This window comes from Entelurus aequoreus, linkage group LG16 (assembly GCF_033978785.1).
Source record: "Entelurus aequoreus isolate RoL-2023_Sb linkage group LG16, RoL_Eaeq_v1.1, whole genome shotgun sequence".
Classification (NCBI taxonomy): domain Eukaryota; kingdom Metazoa; phylum Chordata; class Actinopteri; order Syngnathiformes; family Syngnathidae; genus Entelurus; species Entelurus aequoreus.
In genome coordinates, this window is record NC_084746.1 from 48,311,673 (window position 1) to 48,337,785 (window position 26,113).

The window sequence follows — 26,113 nt, forward strand, 5'->3', positions numbered from 1 at the left end:
TACTAATAAAGGTTTCAATCAATCAATCAAAAATGGTATTAGTGTTCCTGGAAAAAAGGGACCCAAACACACATACTGTACAGCAGGTTTTTACAGCTATTTTTCGGACTATAAGTCGCTCCGGAGTATAAGTCGCACCGGCCGAAAATGCATAATAAAGAAGGAAAAAAACATACACTACCGTTCAAAAGTTTGGGGTCACCCAAACAATTTTGTGGAATAACCTTCATTTCTAAGAACAAGAATAGACTGTCGAGTTTCAGATGAAAGTTCTCTTTTTCTGGCCATTTTGAGCGTTTAATTGACCCCACAAATGTGATGCTCCAGAAACTCAATCTGCTCAAAGGAAGGTCAGTTTTGTAGCTTCTGTAACGAGCTAAACTGTTTTCAGATGTGTGAACATGATTGCACAAGGGTTTTCTAATCATCAATTAGCCTTCTGAGCCAATGAGCAAACACATTGTACCATTAGAACACTGGAGTGATAGCTGCTGGAAATGGGCCTCTATACACCTATGTAGATATTGCACCAAAAAACAGCTAGAATAGTCATTTACCACATTAGCAATGTATAGAGTGTATTTCTTCAAAGTTAAGACTAGTTTAAAGTTATCTTCATTGAAAAGTACAGTGCTTTTCCTTAAAAAATAAGGACATATTTAGTGTATATAAGTCGCATTTTTTGGGGAAATGTATTTGATAAAACCCAACACCAAGAATAGACATTTGAAAGGCAATTTAAAATAAATAAAGAATAGTGAACAACAGGCTGAATAAGTGTACGTTATATGAGGCATAAATAACCAACTGAGAACGTGCCTGGTATGTTAACGTAACATATTATGGTAAGAGTCATTCAAATAACTATAACATATAGAACATGCTATACGTTTACCAAACAATCTGTCACTCCTAATCACTAAATACCATGAAATCTTATACGTCTAGTCCAGGGGTCACCAACGCGGTGCCCGCGGGCACCAGGTAGCCCGTAAGGACCAGATGAGTAGCCCGCCGGCCTGTTCTAAAAATAGCTCAAATAGCAGCACTTACCAGTGAGCTGCCTCTATTTTTTAAATGTTACTTATTGACTAGCAAGCTGGTCTCGCTTTGCCCGACATTTTTAATTCTAAGAAAGACAAAACTCAAATAAAATTTGAAAATCCAAGAAAATATTTTAAAGACTTGGTCTTCACTTGTTTAAATATATTCATACATTTTTTTACTTTGCTTCTTATAACTTTCAGAAAGACAATTTTAGAGAAAAAAATACAACCTTAAAAATGATTTTAGGATTTTTAAACACATATACCTTTTTACCTTTTAAATTCCTTCCTCTTCTTTCCTGACAATTTAAATCAATGTTCAAGTAATTTTTTTTTTTTTATTGTAAAGAATAAAAAATACATTTTGATTGAATTCTTCATTTTAGCTTCTGTTTTTTCGACGAAGAATATTTGTGAAATATTTCTTCAAACTTATTATGATTAAAATTCCAAAAAAAATTTTTCCGGCAAATCTAGAAGTGAAGTGAAGTGAAGTGAATTATATTTATATAGCGCTTTTCTCTAGTGACTCAAAGCGCTTTACATAGTGAAACCCAATATCTAAGTTACATTTAAACCAGTGTGGGTGGCACTGGGAGCAGGTGGGTAAAGTGTCTTGCCCAAGGACACAACGGCAGTGACTAGGATGGCGGAAGCGGGGATCGAACCTGGAACCCTTAAGTTGCTGGCACGGCCACTCTACCAACCGAGCTATACCGCCCGGATAGAATCAAATTTAAATCTTATTTCAAAGGCTTTTGAATTTCTTTTAAAAATTTTGTTCTGGAAAATCTAGAAGAAATAATGATTTGTCTTTGTTAGAAATATAGCTTGGTCCAATTTGCTATATATTCTAACAAAGTGTAGATTGGATTTTAACCTATTTAAAACATGTCATCAAAATTCTAAAATTAATCTTAATCAGGAAAAATTAGTAATGATGTTCCATAAATTCTTTTTTCAATTTTTTCAAAAAGATTCAAATTAGCTAGTTTTTCTCTTCTTTTTTTCGGTTGAATTATGAATTTTAAAGAGTCGAAATTGAAGATAAACTATGTTTCAAAATTTAATTGTCATTTTTTTTCGTGTTTTCTCCTCTTTTAAACCGTTCAATTAAGTGTAAATATCATTAATTATTAATAATAACAGAGTTAAAGGTAAATTGAGTAAATTGGCTATTTCTGGCAATTTATTTAAGTGTGTATCAAACTGGTAGCCCTTCGCATTAATCACTACCCAAGAAGTAGCTCTTGGTTTCAAAAAGGTTGGTGACCCCTGGTCTAGTCTCTTACGTGAATGAGCTAAAATATTATTTGATATTTTATGGTAATGTGTTAATAATTTCACACATAAGTCGCTCCAGAGTATAAGTCGCAAACTATGAAAAAAACTGTGACTTATAGTCCATAAAATACGGTACATATCATTTATACACACATACACCTTGGCCTCCCAGACACATTTTTTCTCTCTCAATGTGGCCCCCAGAGTCAAAATATCTTCCCAGCTCTGCTATAGGCGCCGCTTTCAAGGATAACCTGGAATCACAGCAGTCCTATTGAGTTCAACACCTTCATAGATACTGCCTACATGTTCACATTATTCCCTGAAAGGTTCATTAAAATAAAATCCCTGGATGTTTTCTCTGAATGTTGGCTTAAGTCTCGCCACAAACAAGCTGTGATGAAACCCTTTAAGGCGGAAGCATAAGCAGAGCATGTTTGTTTGCTTGAAGTCCCCGCGGTAGAAGTTAGTTACGCTGCACAAACAGAGTGCGGTCGGCCATTACACCTGCACCTGCTTTTTATTCACACTGCTGAGGAGGTGCAGCAGCAGCTCTTACGCGGCCCAGTGGGAGGTCAGACCCGGCCCGGAGGCAGGCAAGGAAGCGAGCGGCCAATCGGGGAGGAGCTTGTTGAGGCGCACGACTTGACTTACAGCGCCATCTTTTTTAAACACTCTCTAATCCTCGTATTCAACAGCAGCATCTGAGACACCGATTCCGATATCAACTGATACCGATATATCTAGTCGTGGAATTAACACATTATTATGCCTAATTTTGTTGTGATGCCCCGCTGGATGCATTAAACAATGTAACAAGGTTTTCCAAAATAAATCAACTCAAGTTATGGAAAAAAATGCCAACATGGCACTGCCATATTTATTATTGAAGTCACAAAGTGCATTATTTTTTTTAACAGGGGGCGGGGGGGGTAGCGAGGGGTGTATATTGTAGTGTCCCGGAAGAGTTAGTGCTGCAAGGGGTTCTGGGTATTTGTTCTGTTGTGTTACGGTGCGGATGTTCTCCCGAAATGTGTTTGTCATTCTTGTTTGGTGTGGGTTCACAGTGTGGCGCATATTTGTTTATAAATTTGTTAAAGTTGTTTATACGACCACCCTCAGTGTGACCTGTATGGCTGTTGAGCAAGTACTTGCATTCACTTGTGTGTGTGTGTGTGAAAAGCCGTAGATATTATGCGATTGGGCCGGCACGCAAAGGCCGTAGCGAGGGGTGTATATTGTAGTGTCCCGGAAGAGTTAGTGCTGCAAGGGGTTCTGGGTATTTGTTCTGTTGTGTTTATGTTGTGTTATGGTGCGGATGTTCTCCCGAAATGTGTTTGTCATTCTTGTTTGGTGTGGGTTCACAGTGTGGCGCATATTTGTAACAGTGTTAAAGTTGTTTATACGGCACCCTCAGTGTTACCTCTATGGCTGTTGACCAAGTATGGCTTGCATTCACTTGTGTGTGTGTGTGTGAAAAGCCGTAGATATTATGCGATTGGGCCGGCACGTAAAGGCAGTGCCTTTAAGGTTTATTGGTGCTCTGTACTCCTCCCTACGTCCCTAAAGTCATAAATTTTACTTTTTGAAAACGATACCGATAATTTTCGATATTACATTTTAAAGCATTTCCAGACATCTCTAGTCCCATCATAATGTGTTAATGAGCGCGGACGAACAGGTTGTGCCAAATGTATTAAAAGAACTTGTTTGTTTTTTTGCACCCTAAAGAGACAAAACAATTTACACGCACACATTTAAACAAACATTTTTATTTAATACTGTGATGCCACGCAACATATGCGCGCACAAAATAATCCCACAATGCACCTTGACTTGCTGGTGCTGAGCTCAGAAGAAAGCGGCGAGGGCGATAGAGGTGATGACGGACAGGCCGATCACGGTGTAGCCCGTGCGGTACACCTCAGGGATTTTGAAACCTTTGCCAACATCCCAACACTGATCACAACAGGAAGAGGAATTTCAAAATAAAATTAAAAAAAAAAAAAAAAAAAAGGGACGGGGGGTCGTGAAGGGAAGAGGGAGAGAGGAGAAGACAGCTCAGCATTCACTCCTCAAATGTTTGTGAATGAGTTTTCTTAAAAGACAAATAGTAATATGAGGCTTGCAGAAATTGATGTTCCACAATAAAAGCGCACAAAATAGTGCAAACCTGGACTATCACAGCCACGCCAAACTGTGATTCGTTTTATTAAAATAAGGCTTAAGTCCTTTTATTTTGATATTTATTGGTGTAAGTGATAAAGTGCTGCATAGCAAACATTGCGACGTGAAGCATTTTAAGCGATAATTCAACAACAACACACTTTAGGCTTTGTGTGCAAGCGCAATTTATCAAAGTGCCTTCATTTTTTTTCCTCCGTTAGAAAGATAAATGTGTTGAGATAGTGTTGCATCTGTGCCGTGCCTTTACTCATGCTTTAAAATGATATTTAGAGTGATATTTACATACATTTGATGCCAGTTCATTCATCCCGCCCACAGGCAAACGGTAACACCCTGACTGGCCACAACATTAGGTACCTTTAAAAAGGCAAAATGCTGAGGTTTGAATGACACTTCAGGGCTTCCCGCTGTATTGTAATCTCGTGGTGGGTGATTGTGGGGGGTTCTCGATGATATAGTCTAATTTGCATAACCGACTATGACAAATGTGACTGTAAAAAAGAAGCTGAAACATATTTTAAATACAATATATTTAAATATTATGCATCCTAATTACTGCTGTTAAACAATATATTTTCTTAAATCAGATTAACCACACAGAATTTGGATTAATCATGATGATCACTTTTGCCACAAAAGCGGTGCTTAACTCGTCAGTAGTACTTTGATGACAACATTGCCGTGGGTATACTCGGCCACTGTTTGTTGTCAATGTAATAGTGTTTTGGCTAGCAGCTGTCTCCAAAGAGTGTTTTGATTTGAGATAATATTTTAAACTTGTTGTGCTTCTGATAAGAGAATTCCTCGCTGCAATATATGCAAATTACCCTGGTTTTTATCTACACTCTTTTTATTATGAAGCTAAATTTACCAGCAAGCACACCAACCTCAAAATAAATTGTGCAATTCATCCGTGTTTATTCATGATTAATGACATATTTATTTGTGATCAATCGCGTGCCTTAACGTTGACAGAGTAAAAAATAAAACCTATTATTACTTATTATTTTTGGCGGACGTTGTGGCATCTTACTCTGTTCAACGGTCCGTGAACTCACCATAAAAATACCCCTGTATCGTATTCCTCGGAGTATAGAACTAATATTACTCTGTTATAGGGCTTCACAATTTTGAGAAAAATACTAATTGTGATTTTGCTCTCCAAAATTGTGATTTGATTTGCAATTTTTAAATGTTATACATATAAATGCATACAACTGCAAAAGTAAACGAGTTGTAGACTGTCAATCAACACATTCTTGTCTCAAGGTGCTACACATTGGAACAATATGCAAGAATTTACTTAAAAAAATATTTGGCTTTATGCAGACAGACTCCAAGCTTTTGTCTACGTCACGCTCTTAAACTGAAGAAATAACCGATAAAAACTATACAGGGATCATAATGTAATGTAATTACAATGTATAATATTAATAATAATAATGCAAGTAACCCATTTAAAATAATATAAACTTTCATTTCTCATTGCTGTAGAATTGTTTACCTTTGTACTGTAATTGGAAGGTAAATAACTTGTAGTTATACTAAATAAATAAACAAAAAAAATTAAATACACTCACGTCTTTAAGTAAAAATTCAACTTAAATAAATATCGAACGAAAAAGTACGTCGAGTTGTCTCTTTTTTTTGGTTGGTACTATTACGTGATTACAGCTTTCTCGAAAGCTCATTTGTCCGCGTTGATAGGCTGATACTGCCCAAACGGGTTGAATTAGAAATAATCCCACAACGGGACATTTGACTTCGTGATCGTATTATTTCCTCTTAATTTGTGTTACTTCGGAGAACTTCTCACTAGTGAATCCTGTACAATCACAGTCTTGCTCTCCGCTCACCAAGACAAAGATCGTCAATGAGTGAAAAGAGGGTTCACTCAATGCAGTTAATTATATTGTTAAATAAACGCCTTCAGGTGCTGAGAGCGACGCAGAAAGTGAGACCGTGTTCGCTTTTTCCCTGTTTAAAGCGGGAGACTAAGCACACAAATATAGCAATTTATCGATGCTGGCAAAATATTTCTACTTCGGTTTCATTATTGTTCGATTGATTGACCTATTAACTGTCGGCCTAGGCAACATTAAAACTTTTTCCAAGGAGCAAGTGGTGTTTTTTTATTAGCGTATTGGCTGCCTCCACTGCAGCACAGACAAACTTGCTGTTTCCTGTATACACTTTTGATCGGCCGGTAGGCAAAGGACACGAGACTCAACACTTTTGATTGGCAAACATGGCTGCCAGGTGACTCCGGTAGAAATCTCTGCCTTTCGCGGTTATTTATCGCACTAATTAAAACCTTGATGTCGATTCGATGTCTGTCAATCGTGCAGCAAAACTATGTTCTAAAAGGTAGGTAGCTTGTAGGTTCAACGCGCACAATTTAATATCTTAGTTGCTCAGACAGCAATGTGTTTATACAAGTTTAGATTGGGGTGTGTTGTTTCTTAATGGAGCAAGATGTTAATGTCCCTTGTTTTCATGTTAGCATTTAAGCTTGCGAGCTGGCGCCAGTTAATTCATGAGGTTTTTTTTATTTTTGTTTTTTTTGTTTTACATACAGTACGTCTTTTTTTTTAATTTATTTTTTTTAAATTAAATCAACATAAAAAACACAAGATACACTTACAACCAGTGCACCAACCCAAAAAAAACCTCCCTCCCCCATCCACACTCATTCACACAAAAGGGGCTGTCTCTTTCCGTTATTAAACTTCTGGTTCCTACAATATAGAACAATGCAGTCTGCAAGGGATACAGTCCTTGAAGCACACATGATTGTGTGTGCTGCTGGTCCACTAACATTTTCATTAATTACTATTTTTTATGTAATTGTTTTTATATTTTTTTACTTTCTTTTTTATTTAAGAAAAAGTTTATTTATGTATCTTATTTTATTTTTATTTATTTTTTAGTTCATAAGTTTATCAAACAGCAGTTATCAATCACAGTTTTTTGATCATTTTAATGTATAACAGTAATACTAACCATCAGTTTTAACGCAGTCATCATTATTACCATTTATCATTACATCACTACGCTAAATACGGCAACAAAGCTACAAAAAACAAGTTGTGTTTTCAGTGGCAGGCCACCACAAATAAATTTGTGTATGGGAAACCACATATTCAGAGTTCATTACTAATGCATTACTAATATTTTGACTGTTATTGACACTTCAGCCATTTAGGTTGAGATGTAATATTTTGTGTTAATCGAAACTGAGCAAATTGTGAAAGTGTACCTAATGAATTGACTTGCAGTGTCGGGCAAAAACGGCCATGTTTGATGTGTGTGTGTCTCACCAAATGGCGGATCCCGTTGTAGGTGTGGAAGGACACGGGGAAGGCAATGCCGAACTTGGCCAGGCCGAGGAGGAACGGGCCAACAGAGAGAGAGTGGATGAGGTCGAGATAGTGAGGGTAACTTCCTGGCAGAACCAGAGCAGCTATGGCAAAGGCGGAAATAGCTGCAACAAACAGTCAATAAAATCAGGCACGTTATGATGGAATATGCAACATTTAATGCTTGAAGAACATGCTGCAAAATGAAAATGAAGTTAAATCAATGGATTGGACAGCGTGACATTATTGTTGGCTAAAAAGAGGGTTTAAAAGTGCTTTGATTGAGACAGAGACTTTTTCCTCTGTGTGAGAGTCTGATTGGCAGAGGAGTTTTCTGACCTTTAGAGAATCCATCAACATGCAAAACAAAATTGAATCTCGCTCAGGCACAAAGACAACAAAAAAACACTGCAGAGACCAACAGAGCTGACGCGTGTCAAAGCTCAGCGCTACGAGCTGTTTAGCCGCCCAACGGTGACTTCATTTCACGCGCCGCAAACGGGTGAAATGTATCGAACAACTTCGCGTTTAGTAAATGCTCGCAGCAGCAATCAATAGTTGTGCAGCAAGAGGCCCTGAAGCCATTTTTCGGGTCAATGGGGAGCTGACAAATGCGCTGGAATAGTTTTGTTTGGACATGAAAGTGAAACAAGAAGTAATTTCAACATGAGTGTAAAAAATAAGATGAGCGACTACCTCCACTGAGGCCAACTCCAGTTCCTCTGTGTGTGATGGACATCATCATGGGGACGGACCACCTGAAACAATTCATAGAAGTTTAAAATTAATCAATGCTTTAATTGGAACATCATTAAAAAAAATAGACAATCATTAGATATGTTTTTCTAAAGTGTACTAGGTGTTAGTTATTAGCAAATCCAATAAAAATAGTGTTTTTGTAAAGTAAAAATCCACAATATTTATATTTTTCGACAACAAGTACACACACACACACGCACACACACACACACACACACACACACACATACATATATATATATATATATATATATATATATATATATATATATATATACATATACACACACACACGTGTATATATGTATATATATATATACATATATATATATATATATATATATATATATATGTATATATACACATACATACATACATATACATATTTATGTATATATATACATATAAATGTATATATATATATATATATACATATACATATATACACATATATATATATATATATATATATATATATATATATATATATATATATATATATATATATATATATATATATATATATATATATATATATATATATATATATATATATATATATATATATATATATACATACATACATACATACATACATACATACATACATACATACATACATACATACATACATACATACATACATACATACATACTATATATATATATATATATATATATATATATATATATATATATATATATATATATATATATACATATATATATATATATATATATATACATATATATATATATATATATATATATATATATATATATATATATATATATATATATATATATATATATATATATATATATATACATATATATATATATATATATATATATATATATATATATATATATATATATATATACATATATATATATATATATAAATATATATAGTGGGGCAAAAAAGTATTTAGTCAGCCACCCATTGATTGTCAATGAGTGGCTGACTAAATACTTTTTTGCCCCACTGTATATATACATATACCTGTATATGTATGTATGTATGTATGTATGTATGTATGTATGTGTATATATATATATATATATATATACACACATATATACATACATTTATATGTATATATATACATAAATATGTATATATATATACATACACATATATATACATACATTTATATGTATATATATACATAAATATGTATATATATAATAATAATAATAATAATAATAATACCTGGGATTTATATAGCGCTTTTCTAAGTACCCAAAGTCGCTTTACATGTTAAAAACCCATTATTCATTCACACCTGGTGGTGGTAAGCTACTTTTGTAGCCACAGCTGCCCTGGGGTAGACTGACGGAAGCGTGGCTGCCAATTTGCGCCTACGGCCCCTCCGACCACCACCTATCATTCATTCAACATTCATTCACCGGTGTGAGTGGCACCGGGGGCAAGGGTGAAGTGTCCTGCCCAAGGACACAACGGCATGGTAAGAGGCGGGGAGCGAACCTGCAACCCTCAGGTTTCTGACACGGGCGCTCTACCCACTATGCCATACCGCCCCATTATATTATATTATATATATGTATGTATGTATGTATGTGTATATATACATATATATATATATATATATATATATATATATATATATATATATATATATATATATATATATATATATATATATATATACACGTGTGTGTGTGTGTGTGTATATATATATACATATATATGTATATATATATACATATATATCTATGTATATATATACACATATGTATGTATATATATATGCACATATATGTATGTATATATATACACACACACACACACACATATATACACACACTAGACAATATGCACACACACACATATGTATACATACACTAGACAATATATGTATTCGTATTGAACCGTTCGATACAATGGTTTTGGTTCGGTTTATCAACTTCTGACGATACGTTTTGTGCTGAAACGTACGAGCACCTCCCACATTCATTCAGACAAAAACCAGCTGTTGAGACAGAAGCTACATGCGAAGCTATATCTTCTATAGCTCATTGCAACATGGTTGATGCCTTAAATATAGCTGAAATCGAAGATCCTCCACCATCATTCAGATCTTGCGTGTGGAACTACTTTGGTTTTCGTGTAAAGTATAATCCTGATGGCGAGCGTGTCGTGGACAAAAATACAACGGCATGTCGCAAGTGTCACAACGATAAACTACAACAGTGGAAATACAACAAACATGACAACGTATTTACGCCGACATCACCCCGATCCAAAAATAGGTGGAACCAAACAAAAACAAGGAGCGACCACAGACAAGCGCCATACTTTACTCGGAGCTTCTAAAGAGCCATTAGCACATGATTGAAAGAGGGCAAAATAAATCGATCAGGCGATTGCTACTTTTATTGCTGTTGACATGCAACCCTTTCTGTTGTGCAAAATGTCAGGTTTGTTGCGGACACTTGAAGCCCATTACAAGATTCCTTCACATGCCTATTTCACAGATACCGTAGTTCCTGCTTTGTAAAACAACACAAAAGCCCAATTAGAGACAGCAGTGTCCGTAGCACCCGCTGTTGCTCTGCTGCTAAGAATGCACCACAGAAGATGGGTGATTTATCAGATGCATTTGCTTTATTTTTTATTTTTTTCTACAAGGTGCTGTTTTTGTTTTAGATGATGCTAAGTGTGCACAGCAGAAAATGGGGCAGGTATAGCTGCACCAGATACATTTAGTTTAATTTTAAAACTTTACTTTTCATTTGAAACAAAAATTTTGATAATTTTAATAAACTAAAAGTAAAAAAAGGCATGGAAATTCCTCTTTTCTATCGAAAAAATATCGAACAGTGACATTAAAATATGGAACCGAACCAATTTTGTGTATCGTTGCACCCCTAACATACACATATATACACACTAGTGCTGCACAATTATGGCCAAAATAATAATCACGATTATTTTACCAATATTGAAATCACAATTATTTACTATGTTATGTAAAACATGTTTTTATTGCCCTTTCTATTTTAAACAAACAGCATGTTAACTGGGCCTTCATTTAAAAATGAAATGTATTAAACAATAGTTCATCAAACAAAAGGCTAACTAAAAATATATACGCCACTTGCAGAGTGTGATCATTAAGTGCAAACAAGTGAAAACAAAATACAATACTCTATATTTTGTGACTTGAATAATAACCAAGTATGGGGGATATTATTATTATAAGTTATAACGCCAGACAAACTATTTTTAGCAGCGTCATGATCAGAGGGAGCTAACAACTTGTGCTGCGGTGAGCGCCAAAATATACTTTTGGCACGCTGTCTTCTGGCGTTTCCTGTGAACGAAAGAGTGTTAATTGAGATAAAATGAGAGAGGCTGTCAATGCTGTGGAGGCAGAAAACCGCGCATAGGAACAAATCAGAAATACGTGATGAGCGTTCGCAAGCGTGATCATATCACACCTATTCTCAAATCACTCCACTGGCTCCCTATTGCATCCCGGACCGAATTCAAGATTAACCTGCTAACACATCAAAGCATCTACGGCAACGCCTCCTCCTACCTCAAGGACCTAGTTTCCCTTCAACCTCCTACCCGCGACCTCCGCTCCTCAAACACCAACCTCCTCAAACCCATCAGGACAAACCTACAAACAATGGGCCGCCAGGCTTTCTGCTCGACTGCACCCGAACTCTGGAACGCTCTCCCCGACCATCTTAGAGCACCACAGTCGGTCGACCGTTTTCAGAAGGGACTAAAAACCCACCTTTTTAGCACAGCTTTTATCTAATTTCTCTGCCTTCTTGTTTTTAAATGCACTGCTTGCCTATCTGTTTTATCAAGTGCTTTCATGTTTTTATTTCTATTTTATCTATGTTTTCTCTAGTGTTTGTCATGTTTTTATTTCTATTTTTATTTTTCTGTTATATATTCTAACTTTCTATTTGTATTTTTTAACTTTTATTTTTTTATACTTTGTACCACTTTGAGATTTTAACAAATGTAAAGTGCGTTACACATGTAATTCATTATTATTATTATTGTTATAAGTGGTACTCCATCAGGAAGAAGGCAAAGAAGTAGATGAATGTGGCCAAAACAGGCAAGGGGACCGGAGATAATGAGTGGCTCAACCCGTTTAAAAAGATGTTTGCTGCAATGATATGAAAACTTTAGAAGAAGTGGGAGCACATGTGGGTGACTGCGATCAGCCCCAAGATATAATTTGTCTAATTTACAACATGTTCATACAGTAGAGTGCACACAGACAGATTGGAGTTGAATGTAAAAATTATGTGATATTTGGATAAGAAAGAAAAGGATAAGAAAGACTTTGACTCCTGTTTAATGACTCAATTTGTTATTACAACTCAGAAGGGCTACTTGACACAAAGTCTGGCCATTCCTCCACCATCTCCGCAACCACCAGCTGCTGCAGCTGTCAGCTCGACTGGCCAAGCTGTGCCGGAGTCACAAGAACACATTGTGACAACAATAGGTGGAAAAATGGTCGCCTAGATAAATAGATGTCCTCACAAATATGAGTATGAATTTGAAGCATTAAGTGCATTGGCAAAAAAGTACATTGTGTATCCTTGCCTCGATCTTTTACAGTTGAAATCAAATGTTGGTAAAACCCGAATAACCACTTCAGTGTGTCGCCAAAGTATCCGCAGCATGTAGAAATGTGCGTACGCAAAGCATGAAGGCACCGCCCAAGTCCCGCCCTGTCTCAAAACAGCCACGATCATCCTAGTCCCCAAGAGGACAGCCATATAAGACATAAATGACTACAGACCAATGGCACTGACGTATGTGGTTATGAAGTGTTTTGAAAGGCTTAACCTCCAATATATCAAAGCCTGCCTCTCCCAGCACTTTGATCCACATCGGTTTGCCTACACGCCACAGAGGACACCCTCACTATTGTGCTCCACTCAGTTGTGGAACATTTGGAACTCCCGGATACCTATGTTCGTCAACTACAGCTCGGCATTCAATACCATCAACCCTGACATCCTGGAGAAGTTGAACTTCCTGGGTTTACCCCCCTCCCATCTGTTCCTGGATAAAAAAAAAACTTTCTGACAAACAGATCTCAGGTTGTTAAGGTGGGTCAAATGTGTTCCTCAACCCTAACACTCAGCAGTGGCTCCCCTCAGGGCTGCATGTTTACCACCGTCCTAAACGCCTTACATACAGTCGTGGTCAAAAGTTTACATACACTTGTGAAGGACATAATGTCATGGCTGTCTTGCGTTTCCAATCATTTCTACAACCCCTTATATTTTTGTGATACAGTGACTGAAGCACATACTTGTTTGTCACAAAAAACATTCATGAGGTTTGGTTCTTTTATGAATTTATTATAGGTCTACTGAAAATGTGACCAAATCTGCTAGGTCAAAAGTATACATACAGCAACATACATTATCAATTTTGGTGATGTAGAAAAGCTACAATCAAATCAAATTAGCTTCATGGCATGGCCTCTTAACTTCATGTGAGTGATTATGACACCTGTTGACTTCTCCGAGCCCATTTAAATAGGGCTCATGTGATGCGGTCATTATACTCGGTTACAAACACGACAATGGGAAAGTCAAAGGAACTCAGCACAGATCTGAAAAAAACGAATCATTGACTTGAACAAGACAGGAAAGTCACTTGGAGCCATTTCAAAGCAGCTTATGGTCCCAAGAGCAACTGTGCAGACAATTGTTCATAAGTATAAAGTGCATGGCACAGTTTTGTCACTGCCACGTTTAGGAAGAAAACGCAAGCGATCACCTGCTGCTGAGAGAAAATTGGCAGGATGATCAAGAGTCAACCGAGAACCACCAAAAAGCAGGTCTGCGATGAATTGGAAGCTGCTGGAACACAAGTGTCAGTGTCCACAGTCAAGCATGTTTTGCATCTCCATGGACTGAGAGGCTACCATGCTAGAAAGAAGCCCTTGCACCAGAAGCGACACCTTAAGGCTCGTCTAAAGTTTGCTGCTGATCACATGGACAAAGATAAGACGTTCTGGAGGAAAGTTCTGTGGTCAGATGAAACAAAAATTGAGCTGTTTGGCCACAATATCCAGCAATATGTTTGGAAGAGAAAAGGTGAGGCCTTTAATCCCAGGAACACCATTCTTACCATCAAGCATGGTGGGGTTAGTATTATGCTCTTGGCCTTTTTTGCTGCCAATGGAACTGATGAGGTGGCGACTTGTCCAGGGCGTACCCCGCCTACCGCCTGAATGCAGCTGAGATAGGTTCCAGCAACCCCCCGCAACCCCAAAAGGGACAAGCGGTAGAAAATGGATGGATGGATGGAAACTGGTGCTTTACAGAGAGTAAATGGGACAATGAAAAAGGAGGATTACCTCCAAATTCTTCAGGACAACCTAAAATCATCAGCCCAAAGGTTGGGTCTTGGGCACAGTTGGGTGTTCCAACAGGGCAATGACCCCAAACACACGTCAGAAGTGGTAAAGGAATGGCTAAATCAGGCTAGAATTAAGGTTTTAGAATGGCCTTCCCAAAGTCCTGACTTACACCCCATTGAGAACATGTGGACAATGCTGAAGAAACAAGTCCATGTCAGAAAACCAACAAATTTAGTTGAACTGCAGCAATTTTGTCAACAGGAGTGGTCAAAAATTCAACCAGAAGCTTGTGGATGGCTACCAAAAGCACCTTATTGCAGTGAAACTTGCCAAGGGACATGTAAACAAATATTAACATTGCTGTATGTATACTTTTGACCCAGCAAATGTGGTTACATTTTCAGTAGATCCATAATAAATTCATAAAAGAACCAAACTTCATGAATATTTTTTGTGACAAACAAGTATGTGCTCCAATCACTATCACAAAAGAAATTATTGGAAACTCAAGACAGCCATGACATTATGTTCTTTACAAGTGTATGTAAACTTTTGACCACGACTGTACGTATGACTGTGTTGCCATTCATCCCTTGAACACGATCATCAAGTTCGCTGAAGATACCACAGTGGTGGGCCTGATCAAGGGAGGTGATGAAACAGCCTACAGAAAAGAAATAAACCAAGAAAACCTGAGGCTGAACTAGTACTAGGCGATTATATGACTGTGATCGTTGATCACGATTAATTGGAGTTCGATCACGGTGATCAGCTGGTAGCATATGTCTTCGATCAAACATGGAGGATATGTCTGTGAGAAGTTACCACAGTAGTTAACAGTAGGGAAGCAACGATGCGTGGTATAATTCTGCACAGAACAATCCACCTTTGTTGACCGTGATCCTGTGCATGTCTGTAAATGTGTGTGTGTTTGTGTATGTGTCGGTGTGCGTGCGCGCGCGACTTCCCGTTCCACCGCTTCAAAAGTAAGGCACTTCACGACGGAATGAATGTTCAATCAGCGTTGTGCCTCTTTCCCTGACACAGCTGGAAGTGCAGCCCAGACGAAAAAAATAAAGAAATATGAATAACACTAGCACAGAAGTTGAAACACAAACATTTAAAAGGAGCAACGGCTTCAGTGAGTCTTTACTGCAGCTGACTAGTAATCCTTCCCCGAATGCGGACTTGCAGGCACTCAGAACTGTATTGGTCCCGACTGGGAGAATCAACACACCCACTAATTTAATCGGAAAAGGCATTTTTATATCTAAATATTTTTTAATCAGACTTTTTGTCTGTGTGTCTGCAAAGATTCCACTTCTCTGATATTACAAAAAAACAAAAACTCTGCAGACAGACACTTTGTGTTCTTTTTGTTTGTTTATGGATAAAAAAAAATCATTAAACTTGTTTTATGTGTTTGTATATATTAATTTACAGTACCTCCAATTCAAACTGCACTTTAAAGGCCTACTGAAATGAATTTTTTTTATTTAAACGGGGATAGCAGATCCATTCTATGTGTCATACTTGATCATTTCGCGATATTGCCATATTTTTGCTGAAAGGATTTAGTAGAGAACAACGACGATAAAGTTCGCAACTTTTGGTCGCTGATAAAAAAAAGCCTTGCATATACCGGAAGTAGCGTGACGTCACAGGGGATAGGGCTGCTCACATTTCCCTATTGTTTACAATGCAGCGAGAGAGATTCGGACCAAGAAAGCGACGATTACCCCATTAATTTGAGCGAGGATGAAAGATTCGTGGATGAGGAAGTGAGAGTGAAGGACTACAGTGCAGTGCAGGACGTATCTTTTTTTGCTCTGACCGTAACTTAGGTACAAGGGTTCATTGGATTCCACACTTTCTCCTTTTTCTATTGTGGATCACGGATTTGTATTTTAAACCACCTCGGATACTATATCCTCTTGAAAATGAGAGTCGAGAACGCGAAATGGACATTCACAGTGACTTTTATCTCCACGACAATACATCGGCGAAGCTCTTTAGCTACTGAGCTAACGTGATAGCATCGGGCTCAAATGCAGATAGAAACAAAATAAATAAATCCCTGACTGCAAGGATAGACAGATGATCAACAATACTATTAAACCATGGACATGTAACTACACGGTTAATAATTCCCAGCTTGGCGAAGCTTAACAATGCTGTTGCTAACGACGCCATTGAAGCTAACTTAGCAACGGGACCTCACAGAGCTATGATAAAAACATGAGCGCTCCACCTACGCCAGCCCTCATCTGCTCATCAACACCCGTGCTCACCTGCGTTCCAGCGATCGACGGAAGGACGAAGGACTTCACCCGATCATCCGTGCGGTCGGCGGCTAGCGTCGGATAGTGCGTCTGCTATCCAAGTCAAAGTCCTCCTGGTTGTGTTGCTACAGCCAGCCGCTAATACACCGATCCCACCTACAACTTTCTTCTTTGCAGTCTTCATTGTTCATTAAACAAATTGCAAAAGATTTACCAACACAGATGTCCAGAATACTGTGGAATTTTGAGATGAAAACAGAGCTTTTTTGTATTGGATTCAATGGGGTACCAATACTTCCATTCTCTCCGTGACGTCACGCGCATACGTCATCATATATAGACGTTTTCAACCGGAAGTTTAGCGGGAAATTTAAAATTGCACTTTATAAGTTAACCCGGCCGTATAGGCATGTGTTGCAATGTTAAGATTTCATCATTGATATATAAACTATCAGACTGCGTGGTCGGTAGTAGTGGCTTTCAGTAGGCCTTTAATGTATTATTATTCAATTTAAGATACAGATTTTGGGTTTTAAAAACTCCACAATCTGGGTCACCGCTTGTTGTGTACCAAAGCACTCGTGAGAAGCACTGATATATACAAGTAATTAAAGAATACAATAAATAATTTATCATATAAAAGTGTTGTTTAGTAAATGTTAACTTGAAATAAGTCTTATAGCATTCACTACACCAGGTATCCTTTGTTTACCGCAGAATGTTTGTGATGACAAGCAAAAAAACAAAATCGCGTTATCGCTACAAAACGTACTGAAAAAGAAGCAAACTCGTGACCCTAAAACCAGGAATGGACCGTAGCGTGGGTACGTTTTAGCGCTTTCATGGCGAGTTTACTGACAGATATAAGTAATAACTGTACACTACTTTATATTAGAAATGGCAACAGCGGAGGATGAATGTCCCATAACAAGAAGATGGAGAAAAAGAAGAAGCTTATCGACTACAGTGTTGGCACCGACTACAAAGGCGGATGAGCGCACATTTTCAGGACTTATGCAGATCCCAAATACAGATCAGCAGGTACCAGAAGGTAGGAAAAGTTTATTTTGCATAATATTGCGAAACAAAACACCAGATAATATTTCTTACCTTATAAACACACCATAATAATACTCGTATGTTGAAGCACAGTACAATCCATCAAGCGGTGCGGCTTCATAGCTTACCAAAGTCATACTAAAACATTTTGATAGATTTTTGAGCGCCGTGTGTAATGTTCTATATTTTCAAAGGAACATATAACATTTTGGTGTTGTTTACTTGAGTCATATTGCAGTCTACACATATCTCTTATGAGTGACTGCAATCATATTGCAGTCTACATGTATCTCTTATGTGTGACTGCCATCTACTGGTCACACTCACCATTTCACCATGTACCACATAAAATAGCTTTGAGGTCTGTAAGCACAACCAAAATGATTCCGTACATTAGGCGCACCGGGGTTATAAAGCGCACTGTCAAGTTTTGAGAAAATGAAAGGATTTTAAATGCGCCTTATAGTCTGAAAAATACGGTGTATATATATGGACAAAATGACAGTTGTCAGCTGTTAGCATACTGTATATTACCCCAATCAAATATGGTGGAAATGTTTGTCACAAGATACTGCAGTAGCAAACAGTAAGGATGCGGTACTCTGTGTAATCCTGCACAGGACAATCTGCTTTAATGACCAAACAAATTGGGATTTTAATCAAGATTGGATGATATGAAAAAAATAATCGTGATCCTTTTTTTTGCCATAACACCCAGCCTTAGGCTGAACACCACAAAGACAAAGAAAATGGTCATTATTTTTAAGAGACAGAGAAAGGGAACATGCTCCACTTGTAGTAAATGGAGCATGTCAGGCGACTTTGGGCTCCTTTAAGTTCCTGGGACCATAGATCTCGGAGGACCTCACGTGGACTGTCAACATTTCAGCACTGGTCAAAAAGGCACAGCAGAGACTCCACTTCCTTTGTGTGTTGCGGAGGAAACAACTTGGGGAGAAACTGCAGGTATCTTTTTATCGGGCCACCATGAAGCCAGTGGTAATGTACTTCATAACTGTGTGGTTTGCTGCGTGCTCTGCTGAAAACAGGAAGGCCCCGCTGAGAGTGACCAGGACAGCGGAGAATATAATCGGCCGCAAAGACAATCCTGGCAGACAGTTCTCACCCTGGTCAGCACTTGTTTAACCTGCTGCCATCAGGGACGAGATATCGGTTGAATAAAAGCCGGACAGACAGAATTAAAAATAGTTTTTGCCCAAGGGCCATTATGATATTGAATTGTCCCAATAGCCAACACTGTTTTTCCACTGTTGCACTGCTGTTCATACTGGTATTTAGGTATTTATTTTTAACATGTTATTTATTGCTTGTCTTGTATTTTAACTGCACCTAACAGAGTAGCCAACTCTTAATTTCATCATGCCCTCATGTTGATGACAATAAAGCATTCTTTCTATTTTACTCTATTCTATTCTACAAAAGACACATACTTGTAGACGCTGATGTGAGGGGACATGGGTCTGTTGAGCCTGGTATTTTTGTCCCAAAACTTGTTCATCTCCTCCTTCGCTGTGGTTCCCATTGGAGCCGCACTGAAATGAGAAAAATACAACTTATTGGGTGCCTGTCAACCTATAAAGTAAACCAAAAAGACACATTTTTACTGGACATACTGTCTGAAGAGGACACTGCCCTGCGGCCTGCAGACACACACTCCCTGACGCGCCAACGTCCTGCAGACAAGAGAGAAGTGTTACAACAAGGGGCCGACCGATTATCGGCCGGGCCAATTATCAGCGCCAATATTTGTTTTTTGAGGTAGATTGACATCAGTTTTTTTTATCAGCTTTTTCACTTTATTTGTAATTATTAATAGTAATATTTACCTAATATCAATGGATTATATTTAGATAGTGCTTTTTAGATATGTCCGATATTACCGGCCGATAAATGCTTTAAAATGTAATATCGGAAATTATCGGTATCGTTTTTTTTATTATCGGTATTTTTTTTTTTTTTTAAATTAAATCGTCATAAAAAACACAAGAACATTACAATTAGTGCACCAACCCAAAAAACCTCCCTCCCCCATTTACACTCATTCACACAAAAGGGTTGTTTCTTTCTGTTATTAATATTCTGGTTCCTACATTATATATCAATATATATCAATACAGTCTGCAAGGGATACAGTCCGTAAGCACACGATTGTGCGTGCTGATGGTCCACTAATAGTACTAACCTTTAACAGTTAATTTTACTCATTTTCATTAATTACTAGTTTCTACATAACTGTTTTTATATTGTTTTACTTTCTTTTTTATTCAAGAAAATGTTTTTAAATTATTTATCTTATTTTATTAATTAAAAAAAAAAAGACCTTATCTTCACCATACCTCGTTGTCCAAATTAGGCATAATAATGTGTTAATTCCACGACTGTATACATCGGTATCGGTTGATATCGGTATCGGTAATTAAAGAGTTGGACCATATCCATAGTGATTCCCAGAGCCAAAAAAAAGTCTGCGGGCTATAGAGCGTTTTCTATTCGGGCTCCAGTACTCTGGAATGCCCTCCCGGTAACAGTTAGAGATGCTACCTCAGTAGAAGCATTTAAGTCCCATCTTAAAACTCATTTGTATAATCTAGCCTTTAAATAGACCCCCCCTTTTTTAGACCAGTTGATCTGCCGTTTCTTTTCTTCTCTCCTCTTCTCCCCTGTCCCTTGCGAGGGGGAGTTGCATAGGTCCGGTGGCCATGGATGAAGTGCTGGCTGTCCAGAGCCGGGACCCCGGGTGGACCACTAGCCTGTGCATCGGTTGGGGACATCTCTGCGCTGCTGACCCGTCTCCGCTCGGGATGGTTTCCTGTTGGCCCCGCTGTGGACTGGACTCCCGCTGATGTGTTGGATCCACTGTGGACTGGACTTTCACAATGTTATGTCAGACCCACTCGACATCCGTTGCTTTCGGTCTCCCCTAGAGGGGGGGGGTTACCCACATATGCGGTCCTCTCCAAGGTTTCTCATAGTCATTCACCGACGTCCCACTGGGGTGAGTTTTTCCTTGCCCGTATGTGGGCTCTGTACCGAGGATGTCGTTGTGGCTTGTACAGCCCTTTGAGACACTTGTGATTTAGGGCTATATAAATAAACATTGATTGATGATTGATTGATATCGGAATATCAGATATCGGCAAAAAGCCATAATCGGACATCCCTAGTGCTGTTCCAGACACTCAAAGCACTCAAAGTAAAAACCCATCATTCACTTACTACACATTCACATCTACATTTGTAGCCACAGCTGCGCTGGGGTAGACTAACGGAATCATGGCTGCCAATTTGCGCCTCCTGCACCTCCAACCGCCACCAAACATTCATTTACATTCATACACCAATAGTGCTGGGCGATATGACGATACATATAGTGGGCACGATAGAAAAATGTCTATCGTGCCATTTCTATTTTTATCGTTTCAAGCGATAGGCTGTATTTTGCCCGGGGCATTACACTTCAGACGTTTCTCACTCTTTCTTGTCTCTCCTTCTCACAGAGACATAAAACGAGCGCACCTTGTTACATACGTCACATACTGCCGCGCGTGCAACGTCACGCTCCCGCGTAGCAGAGAGGTAGCGGTATTGGGTAACGTTAGCTGTGATGCTAGCGGCGCGGTGCGAGTGGTAATACGAGAGAAAGAAGGTGCGAATCTGGTAACAAATGAAGGAAGAAGAATTAATTCCCAAGAAAAAACAGCGTGGGGTCCATCGTCTGGCGGTGGTTTGGCTTCAAGCGGGAAGATGTTGAACAGACAACCGTAATATGCCGAGTATGCGGCAAAAGCGTTGCTACAAAAAGTAGCAGCACTACTAATTTGTAGCATCATTTGAAAAGTCACCCGCTAGAGAATGAAGAGTGCTTGAAACTAGGGCTGGGCGATATGGCCTTTTTTTAATATCTAAATATTTTTAGGCCATGTCACGATACACGATACCGTATTTTCCGCACCATAAGCCGCACCTAAAAACCACAATTTTTCTCAAAAGCTGACAGTGCGGCTAATAACCCGGTGTGCCTTATATATGGATTAATATTAATATTTATTTTCATAAAGTTTAGGTCTCGCAACTACGGTAAACAGCCGCCATCTTTTTTCCCCGTAAAAGAGGAAGCGCTTCTTCTTCTACGGTAAGCAACCGCCCCCATAGAAGAGGAAGCGCTTCTTCTTCTACTGTAAGCAACCGCCAAGGTGAGCACCCGCCCCCGTAGAAGAAGAAGCGCGCGGATATTACGTTTCATTTCATTTGTGTGTTTCTGTAAAGACCACAAAATGTCTCCTACTAAGAGACACGCGTACAAAGTTCCACTGACTTTTGATATTCATGTGAACCGCACTGTGGATACAACGGGAACACGTACGGTGAATATTCGCACCACAGGGAATGAGAAGTCGTCCTACTGTGGTTCTAGCTTGCCATGCTAACGGCCAGAAACTTCCACCCACGGTGATAATCAAAAGGAAGACCTTGCCAAAAGAGAACTTTCCAGCCGGCGTCCTCATAAAAGCTAACTCGAAGGGATGGATGGATGAAGGAAAAAATGAGCGAAGAGACCCGGTGACTTTTTTCACGCAGCTCCGTCCCTGTTGATCTATGACTGCATGCGCGTCCACATCATAGATGGTGTCAAAAATCGTTATCTCCTTGTGTTGTTGACTATTATTTTCATACGGTGTTGATGTGGAAATGGTTGCCTCAGCATTTTGTTGGTGTGGCACCGAACGTTGCCACGTTGACATGCAGAGTTTCAAGCACTCTTCATTCTCTAGTGGGTGACTTTTCAAAGGATGCTACATACTAGCAGTAATGCTACTTTTTGTAGCAACGCTTTTGCGGTGGTCTGTTCGACATCTTCCCGCTTGAAGTCAAACCACCGCCAGACGATGGACCGCGTGCTGTTTTTCTTGGGAATTAATTCTTCCTTCATTTGTTACCAGATCCGCACATTCTTTCTCTCGTATTACTACTCGCACCACAGCTAACGTTACCCGTGCCGCTACCTCTCTGCTCCGCGAGGGCGTATACGTGTGTGACGTATGTAATAAGGTGCGCTTGTTTTATGTCTCTGGGAGAAGGAGAGACAACAAAGAGTGAGAAACGCCTGTAGTGTAATGCCCGCAGCTAAAAGCAACTGTGTGAGAACGTATACTCAAATATCACGATATAGTCATTTTCTATATCGCACAGAGACAAACCCGCGATATATCGAGTATATCGATATATCACCCAGCCCTACTTGAAACTCCATTTCTTCCATTTCCACATCAACACCGTATGAAAAAAATAGTCAACAACAGAAGGAGATAACGTCCGCAGGAACCTACCACATAGCGAAGGACATACACTATTTGATTTACTATTATGCAGCTCATTTTTATTTGACAGTTATTGAAATATCTTGTGTGACATCATGCACAAAAGTGCACTTTATTTGTTTTAAACTATTGTAGTGGCGTTCTGTACAAAAAGTGCACTTTAATTTAGTGTCGTTTTGATATGTCATCTTAGCGACATCATGCACAAAAGTGCACTAATAGCTTGTTTTAAATTGACTCTGACAATCTTGCACTTTCTGTTTTGAAATGACATGAATGTTTGTGCCACTGCTTAATAACTGTTTAATACATACACTTTTGGTCAATTGACTTAGTTGTGATTTCCCTCTCTGCATGAAAGTTTAAAATGAGCATATATTAATGCAGTATGGACAAGAATGTTTTAATGTAGACACATAGAATCATCATAATGCTGTGATTATATGCATCAAGTGTTCATTCAAGGCTAAGGCAAAATATCGAGATATTTATCGTGTATCGCGATATGGCCTAAAAATATCGAGATATTTAAAAAAGGCCATATCGCCCAGCCCTACTTTGCAATATTAATTTCTAATGTTTGACAACAGTTTTGACAGGTGAGGTTAGCTACGTCAGTTCACTCAAGGACAAACCACACCAATATATATATATAAAAAATGACGCCAGATGGAAATACGTCAAACTCAAATGGTCACAGTAAAATTAACATAATCGAGAAATACAGTAAATTATTTATTCATACCAAAATATCATTTTTGCTACGGATCGAAGAGCGGCTAGCGTTAGCATGCTAGCTCCTTGGGGCTGTAACTTTACGCTGAATTAAGACAGCAAAAACACTACAATGTCCCTGACTTGTTTCGGACAAAATCAGGGAACATATACGCCTGACTGTCAATTTAATATGCACCATAAATCTTTATAAATGTCCGCCAAGCCCCGCAAATACACAGCACAAACATACTGACCTTAGTAGCAGCGCCATGTTTGATGGGTACGGACCGGAAGTACGCAACGGATGTTGTTGTGCCGACCGGATATAATGACGTAAGCTTGACCCTTTCTTTTAGTTTTTATAATTAATTCAGCGTTAAAAAAACAAAACATCATTAACAATAATAGCATAATACTGTCTTGTTTTAATTTTATAATTCAGCATTGTGAAACAATAATAATGTGGCGTCCAGGAGGAGTTGGTGTCGCAGGGAGTTCTGGGTATTTGTTCTGTTGTGTTTATACTATATATATAGTATAAATAGTATATAATTCTGTCATTATTATATTGCAGGGTAATGTATTTAGGAAATATACATTTTCACCTGGAGAAAACTATTTTTAAAGACAAAAGTGTTGTATAATGTAAATGGATATTTAAATGTGAATATATTATGTATATCATTTGTTCCTCACATGTAATAGTAAATGACAAAGTACCTAAGCAACTTAAAGTAAACAAAACAACAAATATCAGTGGTAATTGTGTCAACAACTGAAAATCTTACATTGCTAAATGTTAAAGTTTAAAGCTGAATATTTTGGAACATAACTGTAAACTTCTGTCTTTCTTAAAGAGTGCAATCGTGCAACTATGAGCGGAAAACATTTTAGCATCTGACATGTTTGTTTTGTGAATTATATTTATTTTGTGAATTATATTTATATAGCGCTTTTCTCTAGTGACTCAAAGCGCTTTACATAGTGAAACCCAATATCTAAGTTACATTTAAACCAGTGTGGGTGGCACTGGGAGCAGGTGGGTAAAGAGTCTTGCCCAAGGACACAACGGCAGTGACTAGGATGGCGGAATCGGGGATCAAACCTGGAACCCTCAAGTTGCTGGCACCGCCACTCTACCAACCGAGCTATACCGCCCCATTTCATTTGTTAAAGCCATAATAATAATACTACAACTGTCAAATTATTAGTTTTTTCCACAGATTAAATACACTCTTGAATTGTGATTAATCATGACTAATTACAGGTTATTAGTCACTTGCATAATTAAAATTAGCTTTAGAATCCAGCAACGTTTTTAAATATTTTTACTTAACTGCAAGTCATTAATTTGCTCAACACTTGGTGATATTACCTATAGTAAGATTTAAGTGCACATTTTCAAAGTATTTGCAATAATATAGCAAACAAGGTACAGATAGTAAACACAACTATAAACAACTTCACAGTGTGCACCATTTACATCTGCATTTACTCTTCCTTTAACCAGTTGTTTAAACAAACAAGCTCATTTACCTTTTCAGATGACAGTGGTGAGCTCTTTTTTAAAACATGCCGTAAAAATGCATATCCTCCGAAAATAAGCCCTGTAATAGCCACAAACTGGAGGATGCATTTTTATTCAGAATGTAATTTAAAATTAAAGCTGCGAGCAAATTTTGGGACCTCAAAATATAA

At 38.1% G+C, this 26,113-nt stretch overlaps 1 protein-coding gene across 1 annotated transcript; it reads right to left on the minus strand.

Moving 5' to 3' along the window:
* Window positions 1-4,086: 4,086 nt before the first annotated feature.
* On the minus strand, window positions 4,087-24,730 carry sdhc (succinate dehydrogenase complex, subunit C, integral membrane protein). The gene is made up of 6 exons (XM_062023158.1): window positions 24,670-24,730; window positions 19,994-20,053; window positions 19,811-19,912; window positions 8,573-8,634; window positions 7,838-8,001; window positions 4,087-4,289 (listed from the first exon to the last, which is right to left on the minus strand). The coding sequence occupies exons 1-6, from the start codon at window positions 24,684-24,686 to the stop codon at window positions 4,182-4,184; spliced, it is 513 nt and encodes a 170-aa protein (XP_061879142.1). The 5' UTR covers window positions 24,687-24,730; the 3' UTR covers window positions 4,087-4,181.
* Between the last annotated feature and the right edge of the window lie 1,383 nt (window positions 24,731-26,113).